The sequence below is a fragment of the Arvicola amphibius genome, chromosome 9 (assembly GCF_903992535.2).
Source record: "Arvicola amphibius chromosome 9, mArvAmp1.2, whole genome shotgun sequence".
Lineage (NCBI taxonomy): Eukaryota > Metazoa > Chordata > Mammalia > Rodentia > Cricetidae > Arvicola > Arvicola amphibius.
The window spans coordinates 57,648,891-57,662,716 of NC_052055.2; the positions used below are offsets into that span (position 1 = coordinate 57,648,891).

Genomic DNA, 13,826 nt, shown 5'->3' on the forward strand with positions numbered 1-13,826 from the left:
TGGATGACTGGATGTGACGTCACGAGATTCGCGTCAGAGGGAACTAGCCAATCACAAGCTTGGCGTATTTTACAAACTGGGGACGCAGCAGCAGCAGCAGAAAACTAGAAAATCGGCGAAAAAACTGAGAAAGTAGAGGTGACCCCGAGGGGCTCCTGGAGAGGTGTGGTACGGGACTTTTGAGGGGATGAATCCTGTCGCGGTTCCTAGGGAGGACAGCAGTTTGGAGTCCCGGGGCGCGATAGCAGGCCTGGGGTGTCTGGAGGAGTCAGCCAGAAGAGCGGCCCTGCTGCCAGTGCGGGCCTCTAAGCACATGGATTGGGACCAGGGTGGAAAAATCAGGATATCGGCCCCCTTGCCTTGATAACTGATGTACTTTGGTCCTCAGCCCTGTCTCCCTTCTTCTCCCGTCTCTATTATAGCCGCCATGACTACCCTCCACACGAGGAAGGATCCCCTCCTCCGAGGTATATCTCCCACCCCTAGCAAGATTCCAATACTCTCTCAAAGATGCTCAGAGTTTTCATCAGTCAAGCCGTGCTCTCTGGACCAGGAGAACCAGGATCCGAGGGTAAGAGGGGCTTGATGGGTGAAGAGAGTCGTCATAACATGGAGGCAGCTCACATTGGCAATGCACCCCAGCGCTGAATCCCAGTTTTTGTTCTCCTTCCCCTCAGAAGCCACCGCTCAGTACTCAAAGTCCTCTCATAGACTCAGCTGGCCTCAAATTGAAAACCTTGCACCAGAAAGAGAAATCACAAAGATTGGGGAGCACTCAGCTCCGGAACCCTTTGGAGGAACTCAAGCCTAGCTCTGGGAGACCAAATGTAGGGCTTGTGTCCCAGCCCCAGACAGGTACCTGCCGGAAGCTTGGGGAATGGCCTATTTGGTTCCGTGAGAATGGGAAAGGTGAAGTTTGGGGTTTGCACACCCTCTGGTTTCTTGCATGCTGTAAGAATTCTAGACTCTGTCTTGCAAGCTCTTTGCTTTAAGAAGTCATTCCTTTACTTCAGCAAAATGTCATCTCTTGCCTGTCATGGTGGCACACGCCTTTAATCCCAGCACTTTAGGGGGCTGAGGCAGGTGGTCTCTGTGAGTTCCAGGCCAGCCTGGTCTGCATGGTGTTTCAGGCCAGCCAGGGCTCCACAGTGAGACCGCGGGGAAACCTCAGTAACCCGGTCACAGTCACTCCCTCAGTGTGGTGCTGATGCTTTGTGATCTGGCCATACTTCAGCTTGAATGGCTTCCTTTTCAATAACAGGTATGTTTTAAAAAGATTTATTTTTGTCGACGGTGGTGGCACGTGCCTTTAATCCCAGCACTCGGGAGGCAGAGGCAGGTGGATCTCTGTGAGTTCGAGGCTAGCCTGGTCTACAAGAGTGAGTTCCAAGACAGGCTCCAAAGCTACACAGAGAAACCCTGTCTCAAAAAACCAAAAAATAAAAAAAAGAGGGATTTATTTTCATTTTATTTTAGAGGGCATCGGATTGGATACCCTAGAGCTGAAGTTATAGCCAGTTGTGAGCCGCCATGTAGGTGCTGGAAATAAAACCCATGTCTCCCACAAGAGCAGCCAGAACTCGTAACTGCCATTAAAAAGGATTAGTTTGAATCTGTATATGTGTGTGGGTATGTGAGTGCAGGTCCTGTGGAGGCCAGAGCATTGGATTGTCCTGGAGCTGGAGTTAGAGGCCACCTGATGTAGGTGCTGGGAGCCATCTCTTCAGCCCCCGATGATATCTTCTGTATGACAAAAACTTTGTTTTATCTTTTGCTCCCTTGGTTAATGTGATGACTTACATGAAATTTTTCAAACACTTGATGAGCTAGGTTCAATTGAATGATCTCCCTCCTCCCCATCTTTCCCTCCCCATCTCTCAAGGTCTTACATAGCTCAGGCTGGCTTTGAGCTCTGTATACTGGGGAGGCTAGCCTTGAACATCTGGTTCTCCTGCTTGGTAGCCTAAATTTTGGAATTACACTAAGCCTGGCTTGGATATGTTTCTTTTTCTTTTTTTTTTTTTTTTTGGTTTTTTGAGACAGGGTTTCTCTGCAGCTTTTTTAGAGCCTGTCCTGGAACTAGCTCTTGTAGACCAGGATGGCCTCGAACTCACAGAGATCCGCCTGCCTCTGACTCCCGAGTGCTGGGATTAAAGGCGTGCGCCACCACCGCCCGGCTATGTTTCTTTTTCTTACTGTTGCTAGGATCCCCTGCCCCTTAGCCTCCTCTATTCCTGTTTCTTCTAATTCTGTTTTTTTTTTTTCCTTCCAGAGGCTCTAAGGGCTATAGAGTTTGTTGCTGACCCGACAGCCCTGGCCACCATCCTTTCAGGTGAGGGGGTGAAGAGCTGTCCACTGGGGCGCCAGTCCAGTCTGGCTCAGAGAGTGCTAGTTCGAGGGAGCAAGGGAGGCACCGCCCAGAAGGGCCAGGTAATGAGAAGGATGTGAGGCCAGGTTGGGGTGGACTGGGAGAATTCTGAGCTCCTGCTTACAGCCTCTATTGGCATTCCAGAGTGCTCGGTCTTCAGCATACCTGGCTCCCAGAACCCCTATCCATCAGCTGGAACCTGCCAGGGCTTCCTGCTTCTCAAGACTGGAGGGATCAGGACCCCGAGGGAAACCACAGAGTTCAGAGGCTCTGGTGAGTACCTTTGAGGGGCTGACATTTAGTCTCTCGAGAAACTTCTTCCTGGAACAAAGGTCTTATCCTGGGATAGTACCTCAAGATGAAAACGGGTTCTGTTGGGAGAGGTGGGTTGGGGTTTGTGTCTAGTTTGGGGCCTACTTCTCACTCTGCTGTCATGTCTTGCTCTGGGTCAGAATCCACCTTCAGGACCTTCCGTTCACCCCTTCACTCGCCCCAGTTTACAAGAGCTAAGAAGAGAGACATGTGGCAACAGCAGGTAAGGAGTGGGTGTGGATTCCCTTTCAACCCAGGAAAGCATGTCAGGTGAGCCCCTGGAAAAGGGGTCTGGCTCTCATAGCCAGGCCTTAATATGAAGGAACAGAGGGATAGACATGGGAAATGCTGTTTCTTTTGGCTACAGCATAAACTGACAATAAATGTTTTTTAATATTTATTTATTTATTTATTTATTTATTGTACAATATTCTGTCTGTGTGTATGCCTGCACGCCAGAAGAGGGCACCAGACCCCATTACAGATGGTTGTAAGCCAACATGTGGTTGCTGGGATTTGAACTCAGGACCTTTGGAAGAGGAGGCAATGCTCTTAACCTCTGAGCCATCTCTCTAGCCCCCAATAAATGGGTTTTGAGTTGCACTCTTGACCCTTACTACCACCAGTTATAGGACCTTGCCTTAGCTATCTGAGTTCTGTATCAGCCAAGCAAGGATTTTGGACCATTAGAGGCTGTCGGGAGAATGCAGTGAAATGGTGTTTATAAACACTTAGCAAATGCCCAGCTCTTGGTTGACACTCAGGGATGGCTGTTGTACTTACTGTCATCAGGACTTCAGCGAGCCAGGCCTCCAGATTGCTCCAGAAGACCCCAGTTCAGCCCGGTGAGTGTGTCTGAATATAGGGGGGAAAAACAAGTGTGAGTGAACTTCTGGTACCAGGAACAAGACAAGGAAAAGGTCAGCAGGCCTTGAGGAGTAGAAGTGGGATGAGGAAGTAGGGGTGCAGGGAGACTGGGCCAGAGGAAGCTGGAGGTCTAGCTTAGGGCTTGCCTAGCAGTCACATCCCAGAAACACACAACAGGAGACGAGACCTCCTACCTGGGTCAGAGGTGGGCCTAGTTTTATTGTGCTTCCACTTCTGCCCTCTCCCTGCTACTTCCTGCAAAACTGAATTTCTGTCCCAATCCCTTATGAGCCATGGTCACCTCCAGCCTACTCAGAACTTCAGTGTTTGCCAAGATATTATTGGGCTCTGAGAGGATGCTGAATCAGTAGACTTTGATGTTCTAAATACTACAGCAAAATGTCCTATCTTCTCCCAGCTTCTTTACCCCCCAAAGGAGAGCATGAGGCTGTCCCTCATTCAGATGAAGGAGGAAGAGCCCTACTGGGTCTGGCTCAACGAGTGCCCTTAAGAGAAACTGGAGAAATAATGCACACCAGGGTGAGCTGAGACCCTTGTGAGATGGATGGGGGTGAGATATTCAGGAGATGCACTGGGTACAGTTGGGCGGTCCTAGGACTCAGGATGTTATTAGGTCTTAGTTTGCTGGAGCTGGGGCCAAACCCTTTTCAGAGTGGATCTGACTTCCTTTATTATGTATCTGGAGCCTGGGGACAGAAGTGACAGACTGACATACATGTGTGTCACCATGAAATCAGTGCTAAGGCCACCTAGACACATCTAATACCTACCAACCAAAAATATTAATTCCTGCCGGACAGTGGTAGCATGTGTCTTTACTCGGGAGACAGAGACAGGCGGATCTCTGTGAGTTCAAGGCCAGCGAGTCTACAGAGTGAGTTCCAGGACAGGCTTTAAAGCTACAGAGAAACCCTATTTCAAAAAAGCAAACAAACAAAAAATTCCTTCAATTATTTACTGACTTTTGAATGTATTCATGTTTCTAGTTTCAGAATATGCACATTCTAGAAGAGGGAAGAAAAAAAACCCACAAATATAAAATATATGAAGTGTCAGGTAGTGATATAATCTCTAAAATTAAGTACTTAAGGCAATGAAAAGATTTGGGAAGGGGAGTTGGTGTCAAATTGGTAGTTTAGAGCCATGCATGGTGGGGTATGACTAACCCAGCTCTCTGGAGGCAGGAGAATTGCAAGTTAGAGGAAAGCTTGGGCTGTTCCACAGTGGATTCCAGGACAACTGGGCTATGCACCAAGATGGGGGGGGGGGGCAGATTAATATTTAGGACTGGTAACTTAACTCACATTGGCCAACTTATAACTGCTTGTAATTCCCATTCCAGGGCATCTGATGCCTCTTTCTGACTTTCATGGGCACCCAAACACAGCTACACATAAATGCTTTTTAATTTTTTTTTTAATATTTTTAAGGGGGTTGCTAATCACTCAATTTTTACAAAATGTAGTTTGTCCAGGGCAGTGTTATCAAGAAGATGAAGGTTAAATGAAGGCCAGGAGTTGAGAATGTGAGCCGTATAGATAAAAGGAAAGGAATATAGAGCTATTTAGCCGAGGGCTGCAGATGCAAAGGTCCCGAGGAGAGAGGGTACACCTAGTGCTGTGAGATCGAAGCCTAGGAAAGGGGGTCAGTCCTTGGCCCTTTCTTGGGCTGAATGGAAGCCCAGGGGAGAAAGGGTAAATAGGGAGTAGCTGCTGCAGTGGGGGAAAACAAGACACAGGACGTGAATTCAGAAAGGCTACTCTTCCTGCATTTTCCTCCACGGGCAATGCTGACTCCCATGCAATGCCTTCTCCTGCCCTGTAGCCCAACTCATGTCTGGCCATGTGGTGCCACCCTTTGTCAGCAACCTGTCACCTTTAGACAGACTCAGGTGTTCCCTCCCCAGGCCTCTCAGTCAGTTGTGGTTTGCACTGGGCAGGAGCAGAAGAGTCTAGCTGGAAAGCCCCGCTCACCCCCTGTGTCTCTCCCCAGACCTCATATTCATCCTTGAAACGGTTCACCATTCAGCCTAAAACCCGGTTCACACCCGCCCAGTCATTACCCAGAGTTCAGCAGGTAAGAGAGCAGAGGAGACAACTGATGTGGGCCAAGACTAGGGAGGAAGAGAGGGGGGCACGTACTGTGTGGGATGGGAGTGTTAAGATACAGGAAGAGAGAGGAGCAGGATGGGGGGAATGTTAAGACTCCTTTTTTGTTTATCTTTTTTGTTTTTGTTTTTGTTTCTTTTTAAAGACAGGATTTCTTTGTGTAAGAGCCATAGTTGTCCTGGAACTAGCTCTGTAGATCAGGCTGGCCTTGAACTCACAGAAACCCACCTGCCTCTGCCTCCCGAGCGCTGGGATTAAAGGTGTGCGCCACTACTACCACCACCACCACCACCACCATCACCTGGCCCTTCCTAGTCTTAAAAATAGCCGGTGGTAGCGCATGTGGTGGTGGTGCACACCTTTAATCCCAGCACTCGGGAGGCAGAGGCAGGTGAACCTCTGTAAGTTCAAGGTCTACAAGAGCTAGTTCCATGTCCAGTCTTGGACAGGCTCCAAAGACACAGAGAAACCCTGTCTGGGGGGAGGAGGGGGAAAGAGACAAGACTATGGAGGGAGAGGGGCAGGTACTGTGGGGGATGGGGAGGGTAGGATAGGTAAGAGGAGAATGTCTTACCCATGGGCTGTCTTGTCTGATGCAGACCCAGTGGCGGAGTGGTCTCTCTCCTCATTCCTCCCCTGAAGAGCCTGCCCTGCCCTGGGTAAGTGGCAAAAGCTTTATGTACTGAGGTCTGTGGTGCTATCCTGCTGGCCTGGAGGGCTGGCAGCCTTGTTGTTTGAGGTAGGTGAACCATCTAAAGAATCTGCTTGCCTCTTGCTTCTCTGTCTACTCTTCCTATCCTATGTTTAGAATGTCTGTCTGTCTCTATTTTCTGCTAGTCTGAAATTCTGAAGAAATTTCTTGTATGTGTGTATCAACATCTCAATAATCTGGGCATCAAACTTTTGATTCTCCTGCCTCAGCTTCTTGAGAGCTAATATCAGCTCTGATTTTTAGAGCCACCAGAGAGCTTTGACCCATTCCTCAAGAGGGTGTGGACAGTCTTCCCACCTTAATCTGACTTCCTCACCTGCCCCTTTCCTTCTATATGGCAGGAGCAGATTGCTGTAAGGTTGTTTGACCAGGAGAGTTGCATCACGTTGCAGAAGGGATCTGGGAAACCACCTGCAGCAAGCACTTCTGGACCTCACCCCTTCAAAACCCCCAACCTCCAGGAGCTAAAGATGCAGGTGGGGATGTAGTGACCGCACCTTTGGTGGCTTCTGCACCATGAGAAGACTGGGAATGGGGAGCCGGGAGGAAAGGTGTGGGGAGACCTTGGGGACACAGTGATGACACGCTGGGATACTCTCTCCACCACAGCGCATCAGCCTTCTGCAGCAGCTCCTACAACAGGAGATAGAGGGACTGGGAGTGGGCAAGTGTGCCCCTCTTAATGGAGGCTCTGCTCTAGAGATGACCAAACTTCAGCCCCTACTGGCTGACATTTCTAGAACTCTGAATGCCCCAGAACACAATCCTGGAGCCTCCCTTCTTGGACTGTCAAGACACACTGATGTGACAGAGCCAGACCTTGCAGAAGAGTGTGAGGAGCCACAGCCCCATGGTGCAGAAAAGCATGGGGAGCCACAGCCTTGCCCTGGGGCAGAGACCAAGGTAGTTCAACCCAGTTCTATCACAGAAGCAGAGCCCCCAGTGCCATGCCAGATAGCTGAGCCAGAGCCGCCAGAGCCTTGCCTTCCAGTACTGCCTGGACCCCTTCTGCCTCGTCTCCAAGTACAGGCTGAACCCCTTGAAGCCTGCCCTTGGATGGAGCTAGGACCGTCGGCAGCCGACTCTCTGGAAGCTAGAAACCCAGAGTCTAGCCCACAGCCATGTTGGAGTCAGGGGCCTCCAGCAACCACCAGCTTGACCTTCTCTTCACAAAGCTCACTCTGTGCCAGCCCCCCTATCCACTCACTCCAGTCTTTGAGGTCCCCAACAGGCCAGTCAGGTAAGGAACTGGCTGGGGAAGGGTATGAAGAAAAGTTTCTGTCTCTTTGGGAATGGGCCCTGCCTTGCCGGGCAATGCTCTGCTTTCTTTCTTCTGGCCCGCATATGAAGAGTTCTCCTGCCCTATGTTTCTAGCTGGCCCTGCTCATGGGGGAGGAGAAGGGGCAGCACCCAGAAAGAATGTAACTCCAGAGTCTCTAAATTCCTCATGGCCTTCAGGCCCCAGCAGTCTGGCCCCTCGAACTCTGGCTCTGAGGCAGCGCCTCAAAGCATGTCTCAGCGCCATCCACTGCTTCTATGAGGCGCGTCTGGACGACGAGTGTGCCTTCTACACTAGCCGAACCCCACCTCCTGGACCCACCCGGGTCTGCACCAACCCTGTGGCCACGTTGCTTGATTGGCAGGATGCCCTGGTGAGCCTTTTGTTTACAGCCAGAACCTTCTGCACAGCAACCCACAAGACAGCGGAGGGGGGCTAGCCTTGCTTCCTTTACCAAGGTGTAAGGGAATGTGACCCAGTCTTTCTCTTTCTCCAGCAATTCATTCCAGTTGGTTCTGGACTGGACTCTCCATCGTGACTCCAGCCTCCACGGTCTGCCTCACTCACCCCTTCCTTCTTAGCCTTATTTATTGTTGCTCTGCCCATTGGACTGGGAGCCAACCCCTTTTATCCTTTAATAAAGTTTCTATGAATTGTGAGTGTTCCCATGGGGCAGCTACTGCTGTCGCTCTCCAGTGCCACACGGTGGCAGTGTGCTCCAATGAGAGGGACTGAATGCTCAGGACTGCGGGCTCTAACCCACCGCAGCAAACTCTTGAGTGGGTTAGAGGGAATCATGGAACTCTCTGAGATCAGTCCCGCTCCAGGGTCACCAGCTATTTCCTCATCTAGAGTACCTCTGCTAGAACTCTTAGTTGGCACCAGTGACCCTAACCCACCTGGAGGCTGAGACAGGAGGATCACTTGAACCCAAGAGTTGGAGACCACCCTGGGCAAAAAGAAAAACTACAAAGAGACCAATAGCAAGGGCAAGAAAACTGCTAGAATTCTCTTCCTGTGCAGGCACACCAAACCCAACTTTAGAATCTTCCATACTCTACTTGCAGGAACAGCAGCCCTGCAGGGGACACTTCCCTCAGCTCATCCTCACATCAAAGCCAAATCTGCATTCCTCTCCTAGAGAGGCAGGTCTGGCTAGACTTAACTGCAGAGAACAAGTCTCCTAGTTGAGACTGACAAGCAGGGTGGGAGTCCTTTCTGGACATCAGGCAAAGGGGCAGCCACTTCTCCCTCCCACCCTCCACCAACGCAGGCAGCCACACAATTCCCAGCCTCACTTTATTGGAAGAAGTAACAGCATCCGTAGCTGCAGGGCCTAACCTGGAGAGGGGTGAAATGGGAACTGTACAAAATGGGTTTAAGTACTAGGAAGGAAGTCGTTGGTTCCTTCAGTTCACGGGAAGGCTGTCTTGGCTAGAGCCTGAAATAATGGAGATGCAGGAGGGGAACGGAAAGAAAGTGGCTACTGAGGTCCGGTATCTAACCTGTGACAGTCTCCTCTCTCCTAGCAGGCTCCTTCGTCTGTCCTTTCCCTCCCAAACTGCCAGTGCGTCCCTTAACCCCTGTGAGTCTTTGATCTCCTTTAGTTAAGCTGTTCCCCAGCTCCAGGCGGAAGGGAGGGCCACGACCGGCGGGGATTATTGGAGCACAAGCGAGATGGTCTCGCCCTAAGTGGCTCTCTTCTTCCCAACTTTCCACTACTCCGGTCATTTAAAACCCTTGAGCCCCAAGAATCCGCCCATTTAGGTAGCCTGGGGAGCTGGAGAGTCGCGGGCTCTCAGAGGATGGGGCCTTGGGTAGGACTAGCTGGAGGTGGGTGTGGGTTGGAGCAAAGGGGCAAGGGGGCGGGCAAATGCGCATGTGCGGAAAGGTTCTGGGTTCAGTCCGGGTAGATGATGAAGCCTGAGAAGGTGCTGTACTTGTTGGTGTTGCCGCCATGCACTTTCCCACCGTCCAGCTTGATGAAGACCTCGTCACCCACATCTAGGTGAAGAATGACGCTGTTGCTGGCATAGTCGTAATTCTGGTCCGCATCCTGAGCAATGGCGCTGGCCCGGACCTAATGGGAGAAGTAAAAAAAAAAAAAAAAAAAAAAAAACAGACCCACATCTTATACCCTGTGCAGAGCCGAATTGTCTGAGGGGGTTGAGCCCAGCGACTGCTGGAACAAAGTTCGGCTTAGGTATGGGATATGGAAGGGCGTGTGGAACCAAACTGTGTTTCTAAACCTGTGGGTCGCGACGTCTAACGACCCTTTCACACGAATTGCATATTAGATATTTACATTACGATTAACTATCTAAGCTGTAGCAAAATTACAGTTATGAAGTAGCAACAAAATAATTTTATGGTTGGGGTCACCACAACATAAGGAACCATATTAAAGGGTCGCAGCATTAGGAAGGTCGAGAACCACTTAAGCTAGTAGACGGCGGAGCTTCTCAGGCATAACTTGGACACACATGTACCATCTCTTGGCCTCTATTAGAGCAATAAGGGGTAAAGATAATGGATCCTACCTCATGAGGTGGTTAGGGCTAAATGAGTAAATTACCCCTGAGGTGGGTTCAGAACCATATTTTGTACACAGAAAATGTTACTTAGAATTGCTGTTCTCGTGAAAAAGAAAAAGAAAAGAAAAAAAAAAGCTTTCAAAATACTAGGCATCCACGCTCCATCAGAATTCCTAAAATAGCTTTTCAGTGGGGCTGGGGAATACGTGTATCTGCACCTGTTATACAGTAGGAAAATAAACTGTTTCTCTCTGGCCTCCTGGGCCCAAATCTCCCTGCGGAGAGTTCACCTGGTCCCCGCCATGTGGAGGGACCTTTGGTCGGGGTCTCTGGTCTGCAGCGGTCATACTGTCAGCCCTTCCCTCGGTTTCCGTCCCACCGGGACTGGTTATTAAATCATTAATTATTCATCATTATTCTAATCATTATTTACCATTCCCAGGGCCGCAGTGTTGGCTCGGTGGAATACAGAATGGGAGCTGCGCCACCCCACCCCCTCCAAAACCAACACACTTGAACCTCCTCCCAGGTTGCTGGCACAGACCAAATCTACCTGCTCAGTGCCACAAGAAGAAAGACACCACGCTTAACTTACACTTTGGCATTCCACAGCCACAGGTGCACTTGGCTTGTGTGGACACTTAACTATCAACCCCATGAAGACGCATAGCCTAACAACTCCCTTTCTTCAGGCTCTGGACAGAGGGCTTGTTAGGTGCAGACCCCAAAGCTGAAGCAGAAGGTTAGCTAGGGTGGTGTCCTCTTGGGATTCGGGAGCTTTTCGGCTAGATAGCTGGGCTCAAGGCTTAGGGAGCCCAGAGGCACAGGCCTGGTGCACCAAGGCCCCACCCCCTCCGTGAAACATTCAGAGGTCACTGCTCCCATCCAAACCTTCCTCTTCCTGCACAGTATAGGCAGCTCCCTCCACCCCAGCCTATGGCATCTTGCTAGTTCAAATGTCTGAGTTTTTTGGGGAGCTAGTCCCTCAAACCTAGGTGCCAATGATTTTGACCACCCACTGAGGCAGTGCATAGTGTAATCTAAGAGGTTCCCAGGAGGTTGTAGGGCCTGTAGAGCAGGCCTTCTTTCTTTCTGTCCACTGCTTCAGAGCTTTTCCAATTGGTTCATCCCACCACCTATGTGAACCCTGAGCCAGCAGGCCCTTTTCCACATCTGCCTCCAGCGTCAGTGTTAGGTGAGGGCAGGACTTGGTCTAGGTTTGGCCCCAGGCCCCGGGAGTGAACAAATAGGACAGCTACCTAGCAAATGGGCAAAAGAGTGTTTTCTTCCTTTTTTCCACCTTTTCTTTGGAAATCCAAGCTGAATGACTCCACCTAGAGAAAGATGGCCACTACCCAAAACAAGAGTCCATTCTAATTCCTCGAAACCGGGTTCCCTAATAGCTTGTTCCATGCCCGGGCTGGAAAACCCATTGACGGAGAAGACAGGCCCAGTAAAGACAGGAGGAGAGAGAAGAGGCACCTAAGACATAGGATGTGGCAGGCTATGGTTGCTGGTTAGAGAGTGAGGTTGAGGCTGAGTCCCGAGTCCTAGCCCTGACTTTGCTCTAAGGCTCTGTGAGCCTTTGATGATGACTTTCTTTTCCAGGCCCCCAGTTCCTCCTCTTCGATTAAATTAAGTGACATAAATTTTTGGTGGTCTGGCATTCTTGGGCACCCTGATAGTGTTTCAGGGGAGGAGCTGGGTTGCGACTGATTGCAGGGAATTTTAGGCAGACACTCACTAGTAGGATCTGGGGCTAAGTAGAGGGGCAAGCTCACCTGTCCGTTCTTCATCAAGTCGGCCCACATGCTGGTGCCGTCGCCGCCGCGCATGAGCACATGGTAAGCGAAGAAGTAGACGCCCGGCATGGGACAGGTGAACTTGCCACTGGCTGCCTCGTAAGCGTTGCCCACGTTGGTCACCACGTCGTCAAAGCGCAACACTTCATAACCCTCGTGAGGCCTCCGAAGACCCGCGTAGAAAGCAATTCGGGGTACATAACCTGCATGGGGCGCTGCCCCTCCAGGGCCTGGACCAGGAGGACCTGGGGGACCTGGCCTGCCTGGCTCTCCAGGGGGCCCTCTGGGACCTGGGGGTCCTGGTGGTCCGCGTAGGCCCGCCTTCCCTCGCCGACCCACCTCTCCCTTGGCACCTGGAGGGAACGGAGGCACCGAGGCGGGAGCGCCGTCGGGGCCTTGGCCTCGGGGTGCGTGGGGGTCACACACCATGCGACATCGACCCAGCATCTCATAGTGTGTTGGTCCGCGAGAACTGTGCACCAGTAGCGGGATGGCTACCAGCAGCAGCAGCACCATGGCCACCCCGACGGCCGCGCCCGCCACCCTCTTGCGGCGGCTCAGCCGTGACGCGGCCAGGGCCAACAAATCCTCCTCACTTTTGGGCGCAATGGCGGCGGAGGCCCTGGGGTCTCCGCGGACTCGGGCCCCGGTCCGGATCTCCCGACGGCTGTGCTCGACCACCTTGCCCCGACTGATTCCTCCTGTCACAGCGGAGTTGTTCCCCAAACCTCCGGTCAGGATAGAAGTCTCCCCCGTGGCCAAGGACAGCCCTTGAGGGTTCAGAACCTGTAGTCTGATATTACCCTCGGGTGCCTGAGAGCCACAGCTTCTTGGACGGCTGGTTTCCCACAGGTCTAGATGCCTGCTCTCCAGACAGTTGCTTTCTCGAGGATGGGGGTGTCTAGGTCCCGGGCTCCCTTCGCTGTTTTTCCCCCCCGGCTAGACCGGAGGACCTCTCCCCGCTCTCCCGACGTCCCAAGGCTGTGAGCTGCGGCGGAGGCTCTCAAAAGACGCGGCCTCGTCTATCTTGCATTTTAGCTCTTGGAAAGCACTCTCTGCCTCCTTCAGCAGCCGTGGCCTCGCCAGAGCTAGCCAGGTGTCCCTCTCCCGCAAACGCTCTCCCTCTCTGCGTCCCTAACCTTCCTCCCTGGCAGCAGTGCGGGTGGTGTGAGTCGCTGCGCGGCGGGAGCCACTTTAAGCGGCCGCAGGCGGAGCGACCCCTGGCGCCCAGAGCGGGAAACGCGGGGGCGGGGCAGGCCGCCCCACCTCCCCCACCTCCCCGGCGAGCCCCCGTCTCCAGGTTCCTTGCCTGCTCCCAGGGCTTTGCAGCGATTCTCAGTCCCCACCGCATCCTCACTTTCCACCCTGTACCTGGAGTTTGACATTCTCAGAGCTTAGAGAAAGATGGACACAGTGATGGGGTAAACAGAGAACAGCCTACAACACACAAACAAGACCTCAGAGGGGGACTGCGGAGCTAAACAAGGGGCGGAGATGGGGGAACGGGATTTACATATAACAAACAAAAATAAAACGCGATTCGCCACCACACGTCCCTCGGTGCCCCAAATGCCGAATATGGCAAAGGGCTCAACCGGTACTTGTTGGCCAGAATGGAAAAAGGCAACTCTCCTGCCGCTCCGACCCTGGTCTCTATTATTGGAGGGTCGCACAGAAGCAGAAGAAAAAGGAAGAGGAGAGGAGAGAAGAGATAGAGAGAGAAAGAGAGAGAGAGAGAGACTAGGGAATCAGCAGGAAACGGACATCCATGAAATCAGAGACAGAAACAGAGATGGAGAGACTGACTGACAGCCCCAGAGCGG

The 13,826-nt window shown here is 51.8% G+C and overlaps 2 protein-coding genes across 2 annotated transcripts; one reads left to right on the top strand and one right to left on the bottom strand.

The window, feature by feature from the left end:
* Window positions 1–427: 427 nt before the first annotated feature.
* Window positions 428–8,285, top strand: LOC119822699 (trophinin associated protein). Its single transcript, XM_038342180.1, has 14 exons — window positions 428–578; window positions 673–855; window positions 2,273–2,430; window positions 2,513–2,641; window positions 2,821–2,903; window positions 3,473–3,525; window positions 3,966–4,087; window positions 5,561–5,644; window positions 6,276–6,335; window positions 6,730–6,864; window positions 6,998–7,241; window positions 7,284–7,628; window positions 7,847–8,040; window positions 8,164–8,285. The coding sequence occupies exons 1-14, from the start codon at window positions 428–430 to the stop codon at window positions 8,203–8,205; spliced, it is 1,983 nt and encodes a 660-aa protein (XP_038198108.1). The 3' UTR covers window positions 8,206–8,285.
* Window positions 8,286–9,567: 1,282 nt separating this feature from the next.
* Window positions 9,568–12,519, bottom strand: C1ql4 (complement C1q like 4). Its single transcript, XM_038344027.1, has 2 exons — window positions 11,983–12,519; window positions 9,568–9,747 (listed from the first exon to the last, which is right to left on the bottom strand). The coding sequence occupies exons 1-2, from the start codon at window positions 12,517–12,519 to the stop codon at window positions 9,568–9,570; spliced, it is 717 nt and encodes a 238-aa protein (XP_038199955.1).
* Between the last annotated feature and the right edge of the window lie 1,307 nt (window positions 12,520–13,826).